Raw genomic sequence first — 18,807 nt, 5'->3', positions numbered from 1 at the left:
TCTGTTACAACACCCCTACCCTAGAGTTCTGTTACAACACCCCTACCCTAGAGTTCTGTTATAACACCCCTACCCTAGAGTTCTGTTATAACAAACCTACCCTAGAGTTCTGTTATAACACCCCTACCCTAGAGTTCTGTTATAACACCCCTACCCTAGAGTTTTGTTATAACACCCTAGCCCCCTAGAGTTCTGTTATAACACCCTAGCCCCCTAGAGTTCTGTTATAACACCCTAGCTCCCTAGAGTTCTGTTATAACGCCCCAGCCCCCTAGAGTTCTGTTATTGCGCCCATACCCTAGAATTCTGTTATAACACCCTAGCCCCCTAGAGTTCTGTTATAACACCCCTACCCTAGAGTTCTGTTATAACACCCCTACACTAGAGTTCTGTTATAACACCCCTACCCTAGAGTTCTGTTATAACACCCTAGCCCCCTAGAGTTCTGTTATAACACCCATACCCTAGAGTTCTGTTATAAAGCCCATACCCTAGAGTTCTGTTATAACACCCATACCCTGGAGTTCTGTTATAACGCCCATACCCTAGAGTTCTGTTATAACGCCCATACCCTAGAGTTCTGTTATAACACCCTAGCCCCTAGAGGTTTGTTATAACATCCTAGCCCCCTGGAGTTCTTTTATAACACCCTAGCCCCCTAGAGTTCTGTTATAACATCCCAACCCTAGAGTTCTTTTATAATACCCCTACACTAGAGTTCTGTTATAACACCCCTACCCTAGAGTTCTGTTATAACACCCCTAGCCTAGAGTTCGGTTATAACACCCATACCCTGGAGTTCGGTTATAACACCCATACCCTGGAGTTCTGTTATAACGCCCATACCCTAGAGTTCTGTTATAACGCGCATACCCTAGAGTTCTGTTATAACACCCTAGCCCCTAGAGGTTTGTTATAACACCCTAGCCCCCTAGAGTTCTGTTATAACATCCCAACCCTAGAGTTCTTTTACAATACCCCTACACTAGAGTTCTGTTATAACACCACTACCCTAGAGTTCTGTTATAACACCCCTACCCTAGAGTTCTGTTATAACACCCCTACCCTAGAGTTCTGTTATAACACCCATACCCTAGAGTTCTGTTATAACACCCCCACCCTAGAGTTCTGTTATAACACCCCTACCCTAGAGTTCTGTTATAACGCCCCTACCCTAGAGTTCTGTTATAACACCCTAGCCCCCTAGAGTTCTGTTATAACATCCCGACCCTAGAGTTATTTTATAATACCCCTACACTAGAGTTCTGTTATAACACCCCTACCCTAGAGTTCTGTTATAACACCCCTAGCCTAGAGTTCTGTTATAACACCCCTACCCTAGAGTTCGGTTATAACACCCATACCCTGGAGTTCTGTTATAACGCCCATACCCTAGAGTTCTGTTATAAACACCCTAGCCCCCTAGAGTTCTGTTATAACACCCCTACACTAGAGTTCTGTTATAACACCCCTACCCTAGAGTTCTGTTCTAACACCCCTACCTAGAGTTCTGTTATAACACCCCTACCCTAGAGTTCTGTTATAACACCCCTACCCTAGAGTTCTGTTATAACACCCATACCCTAGAGTTCTGTTATAACACCCCCACTCTAGACTTCTGTTATAACACCCCTACCCTAGAGTTCTGTTATAACACCCCTACCCTAGAGTTCTGTTATAACACCCCTACCCTAGAGTTCTGTTATAACACCCTAGCCCCCTAGAGTTCTGTTATAACGCCCATACCCTAGAGTTCTGTTATAACACCCTAGCCCTAGAGTTCTGTTATAACACCCCTACCCTAGAGTTCTGTTATAACACCCTAGCACCCTAGAGTTCTGTTATAAAGCCCATACCCTAGAGTTCTATTATAACACCCCTACCCTAGAGTTCTGTTATAACACCCATACCCTAGAGTTCTGTTATAACACCCCTACCCTAGAGTTCTGTTATAACACCCCTACCCTAGAGCTGTTATAACGCCCATACCCTAGAGTTCTGTTATAACACCCTAGCCCCCTAGAGTTCTGTTATAACGCCCATACCCTAGAATTCTGTTATAACGCCCATACCCTAGAGTTCTGTTATAACACCCTAGCCCCTAGAGGTTTGTTATAACATCCTAGCCCCCTGGAGTTCTTTTATAACACCCTAGCCCCCTAGAGTTCTGTTATAACATCCCAACCCTAGAGTTCTTTTATAATACCCCTACACTAGAGTTCTGTTATAACACCCCTACCCTAGAGTTCTGTTATAACACCCCTAGCCTAGAGTTGTGTTATAATACCCCTACACTAGAGTTGTGTTATAATACCCCTACACTAGAGTTCTGTTATAACACCCCTACACTAGCGTTATTTTATAACACCCCTAACCTAGAGTTGTGTTATAATACCCCTACACTAGAGTTGTGTTATAATACCCCTACACTAGAGTTCTGTTATAACACCCCTACCCTAGAGTTCTGTTATAACACCCTTGCCCCCTAGAGTTCTGTTATAACACCCCTACCCTAGAGTTCTGTTATAACACCCCTACCCTAGAGTTCTGTTATAACACCCCTACCCTAGAGTTCTGTTATAACGCCCCTACCCTAGAGTTCTGTTATAACACCCCTACACTAGAGTTCTGTTATAACACCCCTACCCAAGTGTTCTGTTATAACACCCTTGCCCCCTAGAGTTCTGTTATAACACCCATACCCTAGAGTTCTGTTATAACACCCTTGCCCCCTAGAGTTCTGTTATAACGCCCATCCCCTAGAATTCTGTTATAACACCCCTACCCTAGAGTTCTGTTATAATACCCCTACACTAGAGTTCTGTTATAACACCCCTACCCTAGAGTTCTGTTATAACACCCCTACCCTAGAGTTCTGTTATAACACCCTAGCCCCCTAGAGTTCTGTTATAACACCCCTACACTAGAGTTCTGTTATAACGCCCTAGCCCCCTAGAGTTCTGGTTTAATGCCCAAATAGGGTTTCAAAATTTTGTGAACTCAATTCAAACTGCATGATGAGTGAGATCACAAATAGAACAGATAATAGACTGTGACAATGTCCTTACCCTCTGATCATGGCAAACGACTCGTCACTGGAGAAGTAGGAAGCCCCTGGAAGCACAGTCACCGTTTCTTTACCTGCACACACACGGGAAATTTCCACATATCTCATAAACATAGGTGTGGTGTGGTGTGGTGTGGTGTGGTGTGGTGTGGTGTGGTGTGGTGTGGTGTGGTGTGGTGTGGTGTGGTGTGGTGTGGTGTGGTGTGGTGTGGTGTGGTGTGGTGTGGTGTGGTGGTGTGTGTGTGTGTGTGTGTGTGTGTGGATAGATAGATAGATATCTTCCCTTACCGGCATTGATGAGGTCAGCATCCACTTCGTCTTCTGTGGGGTAGGGGCCCTACATGAAACACACACATTCATCACAGTAGTTTTGGATTCTGTTGGTCACTCAACCCCAGCATGATCTCACAACCTTTATTTTGACAGGGAGTCAAGCTGAGACCAAGGTCTCTTTCACAGATCAGCCCTGTATAGACAACACACATCACTATACACATCAAACCTGGCCAACAGACAATCAAAGAAAACTTATTAGATGAGACATTTATTTTATCTCTTCAACAAAGGAACCGGCCCTGTTTCTCTATAGCCCAAGGGAGCTTTTGACACCACATCTCTTAACCTGACACTCATAATTGGGGGGAACATTTTCACAAATGAGCATTAGCATATTTCTGCTTTCATTTCTCTGACAACAGAATTGATGAGAAAAAAAATGAATGGGAGAGAAAACGTCAGATGGTTGCAATCTCCACAATGTTTGTTAGGAACCCGGCATGTTTCAAACTTGAGTCCCAACACCTGTTGTCAACCAGGTTACTATGGTGTTACTATGACATAGATTCAAATGAGGGTTTTACCAATCCCAGAATGCCGTTCTCACTCTGCAGGTGGACAGTGATGTCTGGTTGGATGAAGTTGCTGGCCAGCATGGGGATGCCGATACCCAGGTTAGCTGACAGTGGTTCATGTTAAAGAACATACACTTTGAATACATTACAGACATACAGTACCCTGATCTCATTCTAATTCTGCACTACAAATGCCAAAGCCTGGGTAAGCTAGTTTCTCAAAGATATTCATAGCGGCAAGTTTTTTTTTAACTATTAAGCTGTCTTTTGGTCAGATAACACAAGATCAATGACGATTGGTTCGATGGAGTCCCACTTCATGTTCAAGAATACCATACATCCCATCCTCAAACTCAAGGGCTGCTCTGCGAATGATCCGCTCTCGTAAAATGTCGGAGTCCTTCTTTGGTTTGGGCTTCTCTGCTAGGTCCTTCTGCACTGTGCGCCTCTGGAGAGTGTAGAGAGAGACAGTCAATTAATTCTTCTCTGCTTAGTACCAATTGATTACACAGACTTCCCTATTGGACTCTGATGGGTCTGGAAGGGATGAACTATAGAGGACTTCCTGTAATATTTGGACAAAGTTGATGATGTCATCAGCATTCTCTCCCCCTCTAGTACCATTATGACTCAAACTAGTGACTGTGTTACTGTTTAAGTAGGGTTGCAGGAAGTCCAGTAACTCTACCAAAATTCCCATGTTTTACAGAAATCCTGGGTGGAGAATTCCAGAATTCCTGCTTATTATGTCCTAGTTCTGGGAATCTTCCAACTGGGATTTCTGGAAAACCTTGGAATTTTGGGAAAGTTAGCAGAACTTTGCAACTTTAAGTATGAATCCATTGTGGTGTTTGGAGGCCCACCTCTATCCTCTTCTCGTAGCAGTCTCCCTTGATGATCCTGTGGATGTAGATACTGGGGATGTGGATGTCCTCCTCAGAAAACGTCCCCACGTCCACCACCTCCTCCACCTACACAGACGGACAGTGGGATGAAGCAAGAACAGTGTTGGTCAGCGGGGTTACTCCTCAATCTCTGTACCCACCCACTTTGATCCGTTCACATTTAGAAAATACAACATTCACCAAATTATTTTAAACCTCACTCCTGCCATCTGTCAACAGGGAGCAGGAACCACACTGTGTTCATTTTCCTATAGCTTTGACAACCACCAGGCCTGGTGAAAGCTGCCTCCATGCCTCAGCTGGGCTTAGGGTTCTTTAGAGAAGTCGAAACCTGGGGAGAGGGCCTGATCCTGGGATCAGAGGGGATGGAAGGTGGGGAGGAGGTTCTGTCCATCACAAGGAGAAAACTGGTATTACATTACAAGCTCTGTTCCAATGTCCCCTGTGTTCGCAGAAAGACTTGGAAGGGTCCAAGTGTGGCCTAAGGAAGGGATGTTACAAGAATCATCTCAATCATCCTCATCACCATCATCAGTAATCCATTAGTGTCAACCATCAGTGAATGACACTATGTGGAGCAAAACACAGAGATAGACACACCATTACTTCCTGTGTCACTTAGCAAGAAATCTAAACCCCACATAAGAGATGCTATTACAATTACCAAAGATAATAACCAAAGTTCATTAAAAAGCTTCAAAATTAAGCTGATTACTAAGCAACATTTTCAGAAAGCTTCCTGCTAAATCAATTCCTCCCAGAGTGAGTTCTGCCTGAGATAAAATAGTAAAGTATGATCACATTAACAGTCAAATAAATGCTGCAGTATCTGTTTTCCAAGAATTTCTGCTGTTTTGTTTCTTAGCTGGTAAATTAATCGCACAAAATCAAAGAACTACAAATCCTATATAGCCCATTCCACCTTACGCTGCAACACTGTGCGTACGTGAAGAGCTGAGTGAAGGATTCCGTTTCAGAAGCGCTGCACACAGGAATAAAAGTTGGTCTAATTGACTTGAAACTAAAGTCTATTGAAGTGAGATTTTGTCTCTGGCTATTTACATTGTTTTGTTCACAAGCTTGGTTGTTTTTCTCTGTTTGAGTTAGGGAAGAGAAGACAATTATAGTAGTCAGACAATCTCACAGGCACAAGCATGACTCCTAAATATATGTCTCATCTGTGATATTTAGGTTAAAAGACTCAGGTCACCCAAAAATTATATTAAACTATATACCACATTACTTCTTACATGTATTGTTTTAGAAGCATGCTCATACGTTTTTTTGGTGTCATTTTAGCTGATTTTGACTGTTAATGAAATCTGAGTGGCTGTTGGATGGCTGTTGGATCAAAATGTGAATTATGCCAGCACTCTTCTATTTACCAGAGGTATGTTGAACAAGGGAAATAGCTAGTTTTTGAACTTCAGAACCCGACTTGCAAGAATAGAAACAACTTTGGGGTGAGCCCATTGTTGGTCGTCCCTTCTTCCCATCCTCCTGTGATGTGTTTGTTAAGGTACCCTAGCTGCCTATGAAGAGCAGTGTGAGATAACACCAAAGCTTTTTCCTGAAGAAGACCCTCACTAAGCTTAAGAGAGAGAGACTCAAAACCTACAACCTGATTTTGGAAGGAATTACCTGGAAGGCTTAAATTAAAACTACCAAAGATTATTATTCCAACGCTATGCAGTAAATGCTCTGGAAAACAACAGAAACCTGGAAACACCATCCAACCAGGAACTGAGAGAGTACTGTTTAGTCTGAAGCTATAGTTTATTTCCAAAAACCAAGAAGAAAAATACATTAAAGTACTTTTTGGGGCGGCAGGTAGCCTAGTGGTTAAAGCGTTGGACTAGTAACCGAAAGGTTGCAAGATCGAATCCCCGAGCTGACAAGGTCAAAATCTCTCGTTCTGCCCCTGAACAAGGCAGTTAACTTGTTTTAAGAACAAGAATGTTCTGACTTGACTCGTAAAATAAAAGGGTAAATATAATATAAGGACTGAATGCTAAATTAAGTCTGCCAAGCTTTATACAACTTCAACTAGCACTGACGTGTCAAGTGAGAGGTGTCAAAGCCCTTTAGCCCAACAATGGCAGGAGAGTCGCAGTGTACTCCAACCAAATGGAGAGGCCTTAGAAGCTACCTCCCGCGGTTCAGAGGTAATTCAAATACAGTACCCGGTGTATGTAAAGAATGATAAGGCAAGAAAATATCACAAAATGAAGCTCCTTATGGAAAATCAAGAGACGCTTTTTGCTGACTATTATAAAAATGGGAACGTCATCAACCTCATCTTCAACACAAACCATCCCCTGGCATGGCACAGTGCTATATTAGCACACTACCCCTCTGTTAAGAGAGGGGGTGTTAACGAGGTGTGGAAACTCAGGATACTAGACAACGAGGACTCGGAGTCAGCTAAAATACATCTCTATAAGTCTAGAATAGTAATGGTACAGGGCAACCACAAACAGTTTCAGCTGGACTTTCACCTAATCAAAGAATTAGCCCAGCAGGAGAAGCTCTCCCTTGAGAAAGATACCCCCACCCGTGTGGGTCTGACATCTTCATTATATAACTCCACAGACAAGCAACCCCAAGCGGAAAGTCAACCTCCCAGCACACAGTACTAGCCCCTCATTGAAATGAAGGACACATTAACCCAGCTGGAGGTACGGCAGGTGTAGCTGGAATAGCAGGTGATTATACTCCAGTCAGCACAAACCCAGACAACAGTCCAGCACAACAACACCCCCGTAATCAGACCCGGAGAGCTGGAGGTGGAGAGAGACATATATGTACTCTGGACTGTGGTGACACAACTTCAACAATATAACAAGCAGGAGCAGGAGAAGAACAGAACACTAGAGGAGAGGATTAGACTGCTGGAGGAGTTGGTGAGCGGGATGGCTTGTGACAGAGAACAACCCACTAGAGAGGTGGCAGAGAAGCCAGAAGAACAGCCCACCTCAGCTCCAGACAAAAGTCTCGACACCCCAGCAGAACAGTCCACACCAGACCCTGACCACGTCGACATCACAGCAGAATATACAAATGAAGAACCCCAAGCCCAGGGGATCTCACCCCCCTCCCCCCCACACACACACACAAGACACTGATTGTACTCCTTACGGACACAAATGGGAAATATATAGGAGAAAATATACTTTTTCCCAAACACAGTGCGTCTCTGGTGTCCAAACACCCAGCGCGCCCTAGACCTTCTGTCTGAGGACCAACTAGGTTCACCTAGCCACACAATAATACACACAGGCACAAACGACCTGAGAACACAGCAGGTAAGGGTGGCCACAGCACTGAAGGGAGTGATTGAAAAAGCTTCTTCTGCTTTCCCCAATGCACAAGATGGTCCACTCTGCTACCACGAAGGAAACCATACAGCGGGAAAACAAGTATCTCCCGTGACTGTGCCTCAAAACCAAATGATTACCTGGCCCACCACTCCATCCTAGACTTGAACAGCCTCTTTGACCGGGTCCACCTATACGAGGCAGCAGTGCCCACCTTCGCCCGGACTCTAAAGGACATCGCTCTCAAACGCAGCCCCAACACATCACACAGGAGCAACAGATCAATGTAGACACCCCGCCCAGACCAGCAAGACACTTTTCCAGACCTGCAGGACCCACTCCCCCTGGACCTACACATAGAGGACCCATGCTGAGAGGAATTACATCCAGACCACAACACCACCAGCCACATACACACACCCCAAGTCAACCACACCCACACCCCATTTAGGCCCCCACATATCAGACCTATTCCCCTCCTGACCACCCCATCCACCCCTGCAAAGAAGGCCTAAACATGGAAGTCACACATACGCCCAGGCCGTGAGCAGGCAAACAGGCCCAACCCCCACTCTTACACTAGCCCAAGCCAATGGCATGTATCAGATGCTCAGCAGGCTCTGCTCACACGTACTGGCCTGAGGCCAAACCACACGACCAACAACATTGGACACTTCATGGAACACAAAGCCTTCACTATCTCATCCTGGAATATCCAAGGCCTGAGGTCATCTGCCTTTGGTCTAAAGAGCAGGAACCTTGGACTTCAAAGAATATAGGAATACAGACATTGTCATCCTACAAGAAACCTGGTATAGAGGAGAAGGACCCTCCGGTTGCCCTCTAGGTTACAAAGAGCTGGTAGTCCCATCCACCAACCTACCAGGTGTGAAACACAGAAGGGACTCAGGGGGTATGCTAATTTGGTATAATGCAGACCTAACTCACTCCATTAAATTAATCAAAACAGGAACATTTTACATTTGGCTAGAAAATCTAAAGGAAATTATTTTAACAGAGAGAAATGTCCTCCTGTGTGCTACCTATACCCCCCACTAGAAAATACATACATACTAATGAAGACACCTTCTCCATCCTGGAGGAGGAAATCAATCATTTCCAGGCCAGGGACATGTACTACTCTGTGGTGACCTAAATGCCAGAACTGGACAAGAACCTGACACCCTCAGCACACAGGGGGCCAAACAACTGCCTGGAGGTGACAGCATTCCCTCCCCAATATGCCCCCATAGACACAACTATGACAACATAAACGGGTCACAACTGCTGCAGCTCTGTCGCACGCTGGGGATGTACATAGTCAATGGTAGGCTTCGAGGGGACTCCTATGGTAGGTACACCTATAGCTCATCTCTTGGTAGTAGTACTGTAGACTACTTTATCACGGACAGTCAGCACACTGACACGCCTATCAGACCACAGCAAAATCACAGTCTACTTAAACAGAGCAATACTCAATCATGAGGCATCAAAGCCAAAGGAACTAAGTAAAATTAAGAAATGCTATAGATGGAAGGAATGTAGTTTGGAAACCTACCAAAAAACAGTTAGGCAACAACAAATTAAATCCCTTTTAGACAACTTCCTGGACAAAACGTTCCACTGTAATAGTGAAGGTGTAAACTTGGCAGTAGAAAATATTAGCAGTATATTTGACCTCTCAGTTTCCCTATTAAATCTAAAAATATCTAATAGAAAACCAAAGAAAATTAACAATGACAAATGGTTTGATGAAGAATGCAAAAATCTAAGAAAGAAATTGAGAAACCTGTCCAACCAAAAACATAGAGACCCGGAAAACCGGAGTCTACGCCTTCACTATGGTGGTTCACTTAAACAATAGAGAAATACACTATGGAAAAAGAGTGAACAGCACATCAGAAATCAGCTCAATGTAATTGAAGAATCCATAGACTAACCACTTCTGAGAAAATTGGAAAACACTAAACAAACAACACAAAGAATTATCTTTACAAAATGGAGATGTATGGGTAAAGCACTTCTCCAATCTTTTTGGCTCTACAACAAAAGAACATAAAAAACATATATATGATCAAATACAAATCTTAGAATCAACTATTAAAGACTACCAGAACCCACTGGATTCTCCAATTACCTTGAATAAACTACAGGACAAAATAAAAACCCTCCAACCCAAAAAGGCCTGTGGTGTTGATGGTATCCTTAATGAAATGATCAAATATACAGACAACAAATTCCAATTGGCTATACTAAAACTCTTTAAAATCATCCTTAGCTATGACATCTTCCGCAATATTTGGAACCAAGGACGGATCAGCCCAATAAGTACCGTGGGATATGCGTTAACAGCAACCTTGGGAAAATTCTCTGAATCATCATTACCAGCAGACTCGTACATTTCCTCAGTGAAAACAACGTACTGGGCAAATGTCAAACTGACTTTTTACCAAATTATCGCACGAAAGATCACGTATTCACCCTGCACACCCTAACTGACAAACAAACAAACCAAAACAAAGGCAAAGTGTTCTCATACTTTGTTGATTTCAAAAAAGCCTTCGACACTGGGTCTGCTATACAAATTGATGGAAAGTGGTGTTGGTGGAAAAACATAACATTATCAAATCTATATACACGAACAACAAGTGTGAGGTTAAAATTGGCACACAAAAAAACACACCATTTTCTTCCCACAGAGCTGTGGGGTGAGACAGGGATGCAGCTTAAGCCCCACCCTCTTTAACATATATATCAACAAATTGGTGATGGTATAGCACCCTACTAGAATCTGAAGTCAAATGTCTACTGTTTGCTGATGATCTGGTGCTTGTCACCAACCAAGGAGGGCCTACAGCAGCACCTACAGTTGAAGTAGGAAGTTTACATTCACCTTTGCCAAATACATTTAAACTCAGTTTTCATAATTCCTGACATTTATTCCGAGTAACAATTCCCTGTTTTTTGTCAGTTAGGATCACCACTTTATTTGAAGAATGTGAAATGTCAGAATAATAGTAGAGCAAATTATTTATTTAAGCTTTTATTTCTTTCATCACATTCCCAGTGGGTCAGAAGTTTGCATACACTCAATTAGTATTTGGTAGCATAGCCTACAAATTGTTTAACTTGGGTCAAACGTTTCAGGTAGCCCTCCACAAGCTTCCCACAACAAGTTGGGTGAATTTTGGCCAATTCCTCCTGACAGATGTAACGGAGTCAGGTTTGTAGGCCTCCTTGCTCACACACTTTTTCAGTTCTGCCCACAAATGTTATATAGGATTGAGGTCAGGGCTTTGTGATGGCCACTCCAATACCTTGACTTTGTTGTCCGTAAGCCATTTTGTCACAACTTTGGAGTATGCTTGGGGTCATTGTCCATTTGGAAGAACCATTTGCGACCAACCTTTAACTTCCTGACTGATGTCTTGAGATGTTGCCTCAATATATCCACACACTTTTCCCTCCTCATGAAGCCATCTATTAAGTGAAGTGCACCAGCCCCTCCTGCAGCAAAGCACCCCCACAACATAATGCTGCCACTCCCGTGGTGCTGTTGTTCTGGGATTGATTTGCACTTTTCGCACCAAAGTACGTTCATCTCTAGGAGACAGAACGGGTCTCCTTCCTGTGCGGTATGACAGCTGTGTGGTCCCATCGTGTTTATACTTGCGTACTATTGTTTGTACAGATGAACATGGTACCTTCAGGCGTTTGGAAATTACTCCCAAGGATGAACCAGACTTGTGGAGGTATACAATTTTTGAGGTCTTGGCTGATTTCATTTGATTTTCCCAAGATGTCAAGCAAAGAGCCCCTGAGTTTGAAGGTAGGCCTTGAAATACATCCACAGGTACATCTCCAAATTATCAAATTATGTCAATTAACCTATCAGAAGCTTCTAAAGCCATGACATCATTTTATGGAATTGTTCAAGCTGTTTAAAGGCACTGTCAACTTCTGACCCGCTGAAATTGTGATTCAGTGAATGATACGTGAAATCTGTCAGTAAACAATTGTTTAAGAAATGACTTGTGTCGTGCACAAAGTAGATGTCCTAACCGACTTGCCAAAACTATAGTTTGTTAACAATAAATTTGTGGAGTGGTTTAAAAAAAAAGAGTTTTAATGACTCCAACCTAAGTGTATGTAAACATCCGACTTCAACTGTAAATCTTCTGCACAGATTCTGCCAGACCTGGATAATGATGTTCCAAAAAAGGTCCAGTCACCAGGACCACAAATACAAATTCCATCTAGACACCGTTGCCCTAGAGCACACAAAAAAACCATACATACCTTGGCCTAAACATCAGCACCACAGGTAACTTCCACAAAGCTGTGAACAATCTGAGAGACAAGGCAAGAAGGGCATTCTATGCCATCAAAAGGAACATCAAATTTGACATATGAATTAGGATCTGTCTAAAAATACATGAATCAGTTACAGAACCTATTACCCTTCATGGTTGGGAGGTCTGGGGTCCGCTCACCAACCAAAAATTCACAAAATGGGACAAACATCAAACTAAGACTCTGCATGCAGAATTCTGCAAAAAATATCCTCCGTGTACAATGTAGAACACCAAATAATGCATGCAGAGCGGAATTAGACCGATACCTGCTGATTATCAAAATTCAGAAAACAGCCGTTAAATTCTAAAACCAACTAAAAGGGAGCGATTCCCAAACCTTCCATAAAGCCATCACCCACAGTAAGATCAACCTGGAGAAGAGTCCCATAAGCAAGCTGGTCCAGGACAGCAACACAATTAGACACAACCAAATAATGAAAACAAAAAAGATAATTACTTGACACATTGGAAAGAATTAACAAAAAAAAACAGAGCAGACTAGAATGCTATTTGGCCCTGAGCAGAGAGTACACAGTGGTAGAATGCCTGACCACTGTGACTGACCCAAACTTAAGAAAAGCTTTGACTATGTACAGACTCAGTGAGCATAGCCTTGCTATTGAGAAAGGCCGCTGTAGACAGACCTGGCTCAAGAGATGACAGGCTATGTGCACACTGCCCACAAAATATGGTGGAAACTGAGCTGCACTTCCTAACTTCCTGCCCAATGTATGACCATATTAGAGACTCAAATTTCCCCCAGATTACACAGATCCACAAAGAATTTGAAAACAAACCCGATTTGGATAAACTCCCATATCTACTGGGTGAAATACCAGTGTGCCATCACAGCAACAAGAATTGTGACCTGTTTGTCACAAAAAAAGGGCAACCAGTGAAGAACAAAACACCAATGTAAATACAAACCATATTTATGCTGATTTATTTTCCCTTTTGTACTTTAACCACTTGTACATCGTTACAACACAGTATATATACACATATGACATTTGTAATGTCATTATTCTTTTGGAACTTCTGTGAGTGTAATGTTTACTGTTAATTTTTATTGTTTATTTCACTTTTGTATATTATCTACTTCACTTGCTTTGGTAATGTTAACATACATTTCCCATGCCAATAAATCCCCTTGAATTGAATGGAATTGAGAGAGAGAGAGACATCAAGAGAATGCTAGAGAGAGGAAGAGGCACTCAGGGACTCTTCCAGGAGCAATAAGCTTGTATAATACGATACTGAAATCTTTCCTCCTCAGACTCAGAAGGGAGACACATGAGAGAGGGAGCAGAAAGGGAGATAAAGAGAAAGAGAGAGGGCAAATTGACTTGCTGCATCTTAAATCCAAAACTCAGAGGACGAGGGGAACGATAAGAGATCTTCAAATCCATACAGGAAGGGTTACTACGTGTGACAACATAATTCCTGACCCTCTACATTGTCCACTCCAGTGTAAGAGTGTACAGTGAGTGTACAAAACATTGCCGCCACCTTCCTAATATTGAGTTCAGCCTCCACATTTTGCCCTCAGAACAGCCTCAAAGCAAAGCGTTCCACAGGGATGCTGGCCCATGTTGCCTCCAATGTTTCCCACAGTTGTGTGAAGTTGGCTGGATGTTCTTTGGGTGGTGGACCATTCTTGAGACACATGGGAAACTGTTGTCGTGTCTTTGGCTATGCCGGATTAAGTGATATGACATGCTATTCTATAAAATAATTTCTCTGTAATTAATATGACCTGATTGAGCTAATCGTGTAAATGTAATTAACTAGAAAGTCGGGGCACGACAAAATAATATTTCTAGAGCTGTTATCTTCCGAATAAACTTTTAAAGACCTAGTAATATTTTACATCAATAGCAGTCAATATTAATCATCACCTTAATTCAGTCTCATCTGAAAGTTGTAAATTCTTGGTTATGTTCACGAACCCTGGCTAACAAGTTGAATCAGCAAAAAAAATTGGGTTTAATTCTTTATTTACTAAATACCTAACTAATCACACTGAATTACATATACACAGAATGAATCATACCTCGGAAAAGGAAAATGCTATAAATATTTACACTAAGCTGCGCTTCAATAGGTTGGTGGTAGATGGAAGGCCGTGTTGCCCAACAGAGTCCTTTGAAGAGTGTCTCTAGTGGTGAACGGGAAACGTTGTAGTGTCGTCATTGGGTGGTAGGTGGGATACTCTGTCTGTCCTTTCCTAGCCCATGTTTTTAGCTGCTGTTGCTAACTCAACGGCTAGGATGTCTCACTTTAGTGAATAAGAGTTCAAAGTTCATACCATTCACAACCAAAGCTCACGCTGAGTTTGGCTTAGTTCTGTAGTTGACATGTTAGTCCTTTTTAACGTATGGGCCGTCGTCCTCACAACAGGAGGTTACATTTTCGTCAAGGGCTTATATAGTGGAGGGAGAAGGGTGTGTTTTCATAGTTTTATAACCCATGTCTCTTCACAGGGGCGGGCCACTGATTGAGCAGAGCTCTAACCTTATGAAAACCCAAATCTCTCATTTGGAAGCTAAAATTACATTTAATCTTTTCACCAATAATTTTATATTCAACCATTTAAATTGTACAACAATTCCATGTGAATCTGATAACGATAATGTGTAGACTTTCCACTGTACCGTTTATGTCATCCTATCATTGATGAAAATGTCTCAGATGACAACCGAACTGACATCATATTCATTAAGTACCAACGCATATGTTCAACTGGTTGGATTACCAAAATATGGTTCATTTCTCCCCACCTTCTGATGTTCCCAGAATCCCTTTGTTAACCAAGGGATGTTCAATAGTCACATCAGTAGGGTACAGAGAGGAAAAAGGGGGGAAGAGGTATTTATGACTGTCATAAACCTACCCCCAGGCCAGCATCATGACTGTTGAGTGTGAAAAACACAGCAGCGTTGCAGTTTTTTTACACAAACTGGTGCACCCGGGCCTGGCACCTACTACCATACCCTGTTCAAAGGCACTTACATCTTGTGTCTTGCCCATTCACCCTCATACTACAGTCGCAAGAAAAAGTATGTGGAATTACCTGGTAATTACCCTTTGGAATTACCTGGATTTCTGCATAAAATTGGTCATACAATGTTACCTGATCTTCATCTAGGTCACAACAATACACAGTCTGCTTAAACTAATAACACAAACAATTATAGGTTTTCATGTCTCTATTCAACGTACTGCTAAAACATTCAGTGTTGGTTGGGAAAAGTATGTGAACCCTTGGATTTAATAACTGGATGTCGGGGCTGTGTTTCTGGACCTAAGGAAGGCTTTTGATACAGTTAACCATGAGATTCTCATCACAAAATTGTCCAAGTTCAACTTTTCCCCCGATGCTTTGAGATGGATTAAATCATACCTTGAAGGCAGAACTCAGTGTCAGAGTGAGCAATGAGCTGTCGCCCACTCTTAACTATGATGTGGGCGTGCCCCAAGGGTCAATACTGGGGCCCCTCCTGTTCATTAATGATTCAAATGTATGCAGATGATACAGTGATATTTGTGCATGCAAAGAGCAAACAACAAGCTGCACAAGAACTCACTGCTGTAATGGTCCAGGTTACAAAGTGGCTCAGTGACTCGTGTTTGCATCTCAATGTGAAAAAAACTGTTTGCATGTTCTTCACAAAGAGGGAAACAGATGCTACTGAGCCAGATGTCTATGTGTCAGGGGAGAAGCTCCAGGTGGTATCTGATTTTAAGTACCTTGGCATCATACTTGATTCCAACCTCTTTTAAAAAGCATGTGAAAAAGGTCATTCAGATAACCAAATTCAACCTAGCTAATTTCCGATTTATACGAAATTGTTTGACTACAGAGGTAGCAAAACTGTACTTCAAATCTATGATACTCCCCCACTTAACATACTGCTTGACTAGTTGGGCCCAAGCTTGCTGTACAACATTAAAACCTATTCAGTCTGTCAACAAACAGGCTCTCAAAGTGCTTGATAGGAAGCCCAATAGCCATCATCACTGTTACATCCTCAGAAAGCATGAGCTCCTGAGTTGGGAAAATATTGTGCAATACACCGACGCATGTCTTGTATTCAAGATCCTAAATGGCCTGGCTCCCCCTCCACTCAGTATTTTTGTTAAACAGAAAACCCAAACATATGGCAGCAGATCCACAGGGTCTGCCATGAGGTGACTGTAATAGTTCCCTTAAGGAAAAACACCTTTAGTAAATCCGCTTTCTCTGTGAGAGCTTCCCATGTCTTGAATACACTGCCATCAGACACACATAACTGCACCACATATCACACTTTCACAAAATCAAATCAAATTTTAGTTGTCACATAGACATGGTTAGCAGATGTTAATGCGAGTGTAGCGAAATGCTTGTGCTTCTAGTTCTGACAATGCAGTAATAACCAACAAGTAATCTAGCTAACAATTCCAAAACTACTACCTTATAGACACAAGTGTAAGGGGATAAAGAATATGTACATAAAGATTTATGAATGAGTGATGGTACAGAGCGGCATAGGCAAGACACAGTAGATGGTATTGAGTGCAGTATATACATATGAGATGAGTATGTAAACAAAGTGGCATAGTTAAAGTGGCTAGTGATACATGTATTACATAAGGATGCAGTAGATGATATAGAGTACAGTATATACATATACATATGAGATGAATAATGTAGGGTATGTAAACATTATATTAGGTAGCATTGTTTAAAGTGGCTAGTGATATATTTTACATAATTTCCCATCAATTCCCATTATTAAAGTGGCTGGAGTTGAGTCAGTGTGTTGGCAGCAGCCACTCAATGTTAGTGGTGGCTGTTTAACAGTCTGATGGCCTTGAGATAAACAGCTTCTTTCAGTCTCTCGGTCCCAGCTTTGATGCACCTGTACTGATCTCGCCTTCTGGATGATAGCGGGGTGAACAGGCAGTGGCTCGGGTGGTTGTTGTCCTTGATGATCTTTATGGCCTTCCTGTGACATCGGGTGGTGTAGGTGTCCTGGAGGGCGGGTAGTTTGCCCCCGGTGATGCGTTGTGCAGACCTCAATACCCTCTGGAGAGCCTTACGGTTGTGGGCGGAGCAGTTGCCGTACCAGGCGGTGATACAGCCCGACAGGATGCTCTCGATTGTGCATCTGTAGAAGTTTGTGAGTGCTTTTGGTGACAAGCCGAATTTCTTCAGCCTCCTGAGGTTGAAGAGGCGATGCTGCGTGGTCCTTCTGTAGCTCAGTTGGTAGAGCATGGCGCTTGTAACGCCAGGGTAGTGGGTTCAATTCCCGGGACCACCCATACGTAGAATGTATGCACACATGACTGTAAGTCGCTTTGGATAAAAGCGTCTGCTAAATGGCATATATTATTATTATTATTATATATATATATATTATATTATTCTCGATGCTGTCTGTGTGGGTGGACCAATTCAGCTTGTCTGTGATGTGTACGCCGAGGAACTTAAAACTTACTACCCTCTCCACTACTGTTCCATCAATGTGGATAGGGGTGTTCCCTCTGTTGTTTCCTGAAGTCCACAATCATCTCCTTAGTTTTGTTGACGTTGAGTGTGAGGTTATTTTCCTGACACCACACTCAGAGGGCCCTCACCTCCTCCCTGTAAGCTGTCTCGTCGTTGTTGGTAATCAAGCCTACCACTGTTGTGTCGTCCGCAAACTTGATGATTGAGTTGGAGGCGTGCATGGCCACGCAGTCGTGGGTGAACAGGGAGTACAGGACAGGGCTCAGAACGCACCCTTGTGGGGCCCCAGTGTTGAGGATCAGCGGGGTGGAGAGGTTGTTGCCTACCCTCACCACCTGGGGGCGGCCCGTCAGGAAGTCCAGTACCCAGTTGCACAAGGCGGGATCAAGACCCAGGGTCTCGAGCTTTTCAGGCCCTGAAGCAGCCCCAAATGTATGAATACATGGGTAAAGGTCAATCAGATTTGTGAACATAATCCTTAGCTGTGTATTGCCGCTTTCCATGTCTGTTGTCTGTAGCTTGTGAGGTGTGAAAACACTATTGCTTTTATTAATTTTGTCTTGCTGCTTTTTGTCCTATGTTGCTCTGTCTGTATGCTACATCTTGCTTGTCCTATGTTGCTCTGTCTGTATGCTACATCTTGCTTGTTCTATGTTGCTCTGTCAGTATGCTACATCTTGCTTGTTCTATGTTGCTCTGTCAGTATGCTATGTCTTGCTTGTCCTATGTTGCTCTGCGTGTGCTCACTGCTCAATGATTGTCTATATTGTAATTGTTAATAACCTGCCCAGGGACTGCGATTGAAAATTAGCCGGCTT

The 18,807-nt window shown here is 42.8% G+C and overlaps 1 protein-coding gene across 2 annotated transcripts in view; it reads right to left on the bottom strand.

The window, feature by feature from the left end:
- The window catches only part of LOC118357963 (succinyl-CoA:3-ketoacid coenzyme A transferase 1, mitochondrial-like), a 130,153-nt gene that overhangs the window by 57,932 nt on the left and 53,414 nt on the right, over positions 1-18,807 (bottom strand). For both annotated transcript variants that reach the window (XM_052479132.1, XM_052479131.1), the window contains exons 8-12: positions 4,782-4,889; positions 4,252-4,366; positions 3,928-4,022; positions 3,356-3,404; positions 3,069-3,141 (exon numbers count right to left, since the gene is read on the bottom strand). In XM_052479132.1, the coding sequence (XP_052335092.1) occupies positions 3,069-3,141; positions 3,356-3,404; positions 3,928-4,022; positions 4,252-4,366; positions 4,782-4,889 (440 nt within the window). The remainder of the gene's footprint in view (positions 1-3,068; positions 3,142-3,355; positions 3,405-3,927; positions 4,023-4,251; positions 4,367-4,781; positions 4,890-18,807) is intronic.

Source organism: Oncorhynchus keta, chromosome 25, assembly GCF_023373465.1.
Source record: "Oncorhynchus keta strain PuntledgeMale-10-30-2019 chromosome 25, Oket_V2, whole genome shotgun sequence".
In the NCBI taxonomy this organism is placed as follows: domain Eukaryota; kingdom Metazoa; phylum Chordata; class Actinopteri; order Salmoniformes; family Salmonidae; genus Oncorhynchus; species Oncorhynchus keta.
The sequence above is the reverse complement of the archived record's forward strand: the minus strand, read 5'-3'. Positions and strand labels throughout refer to the sequence as shown.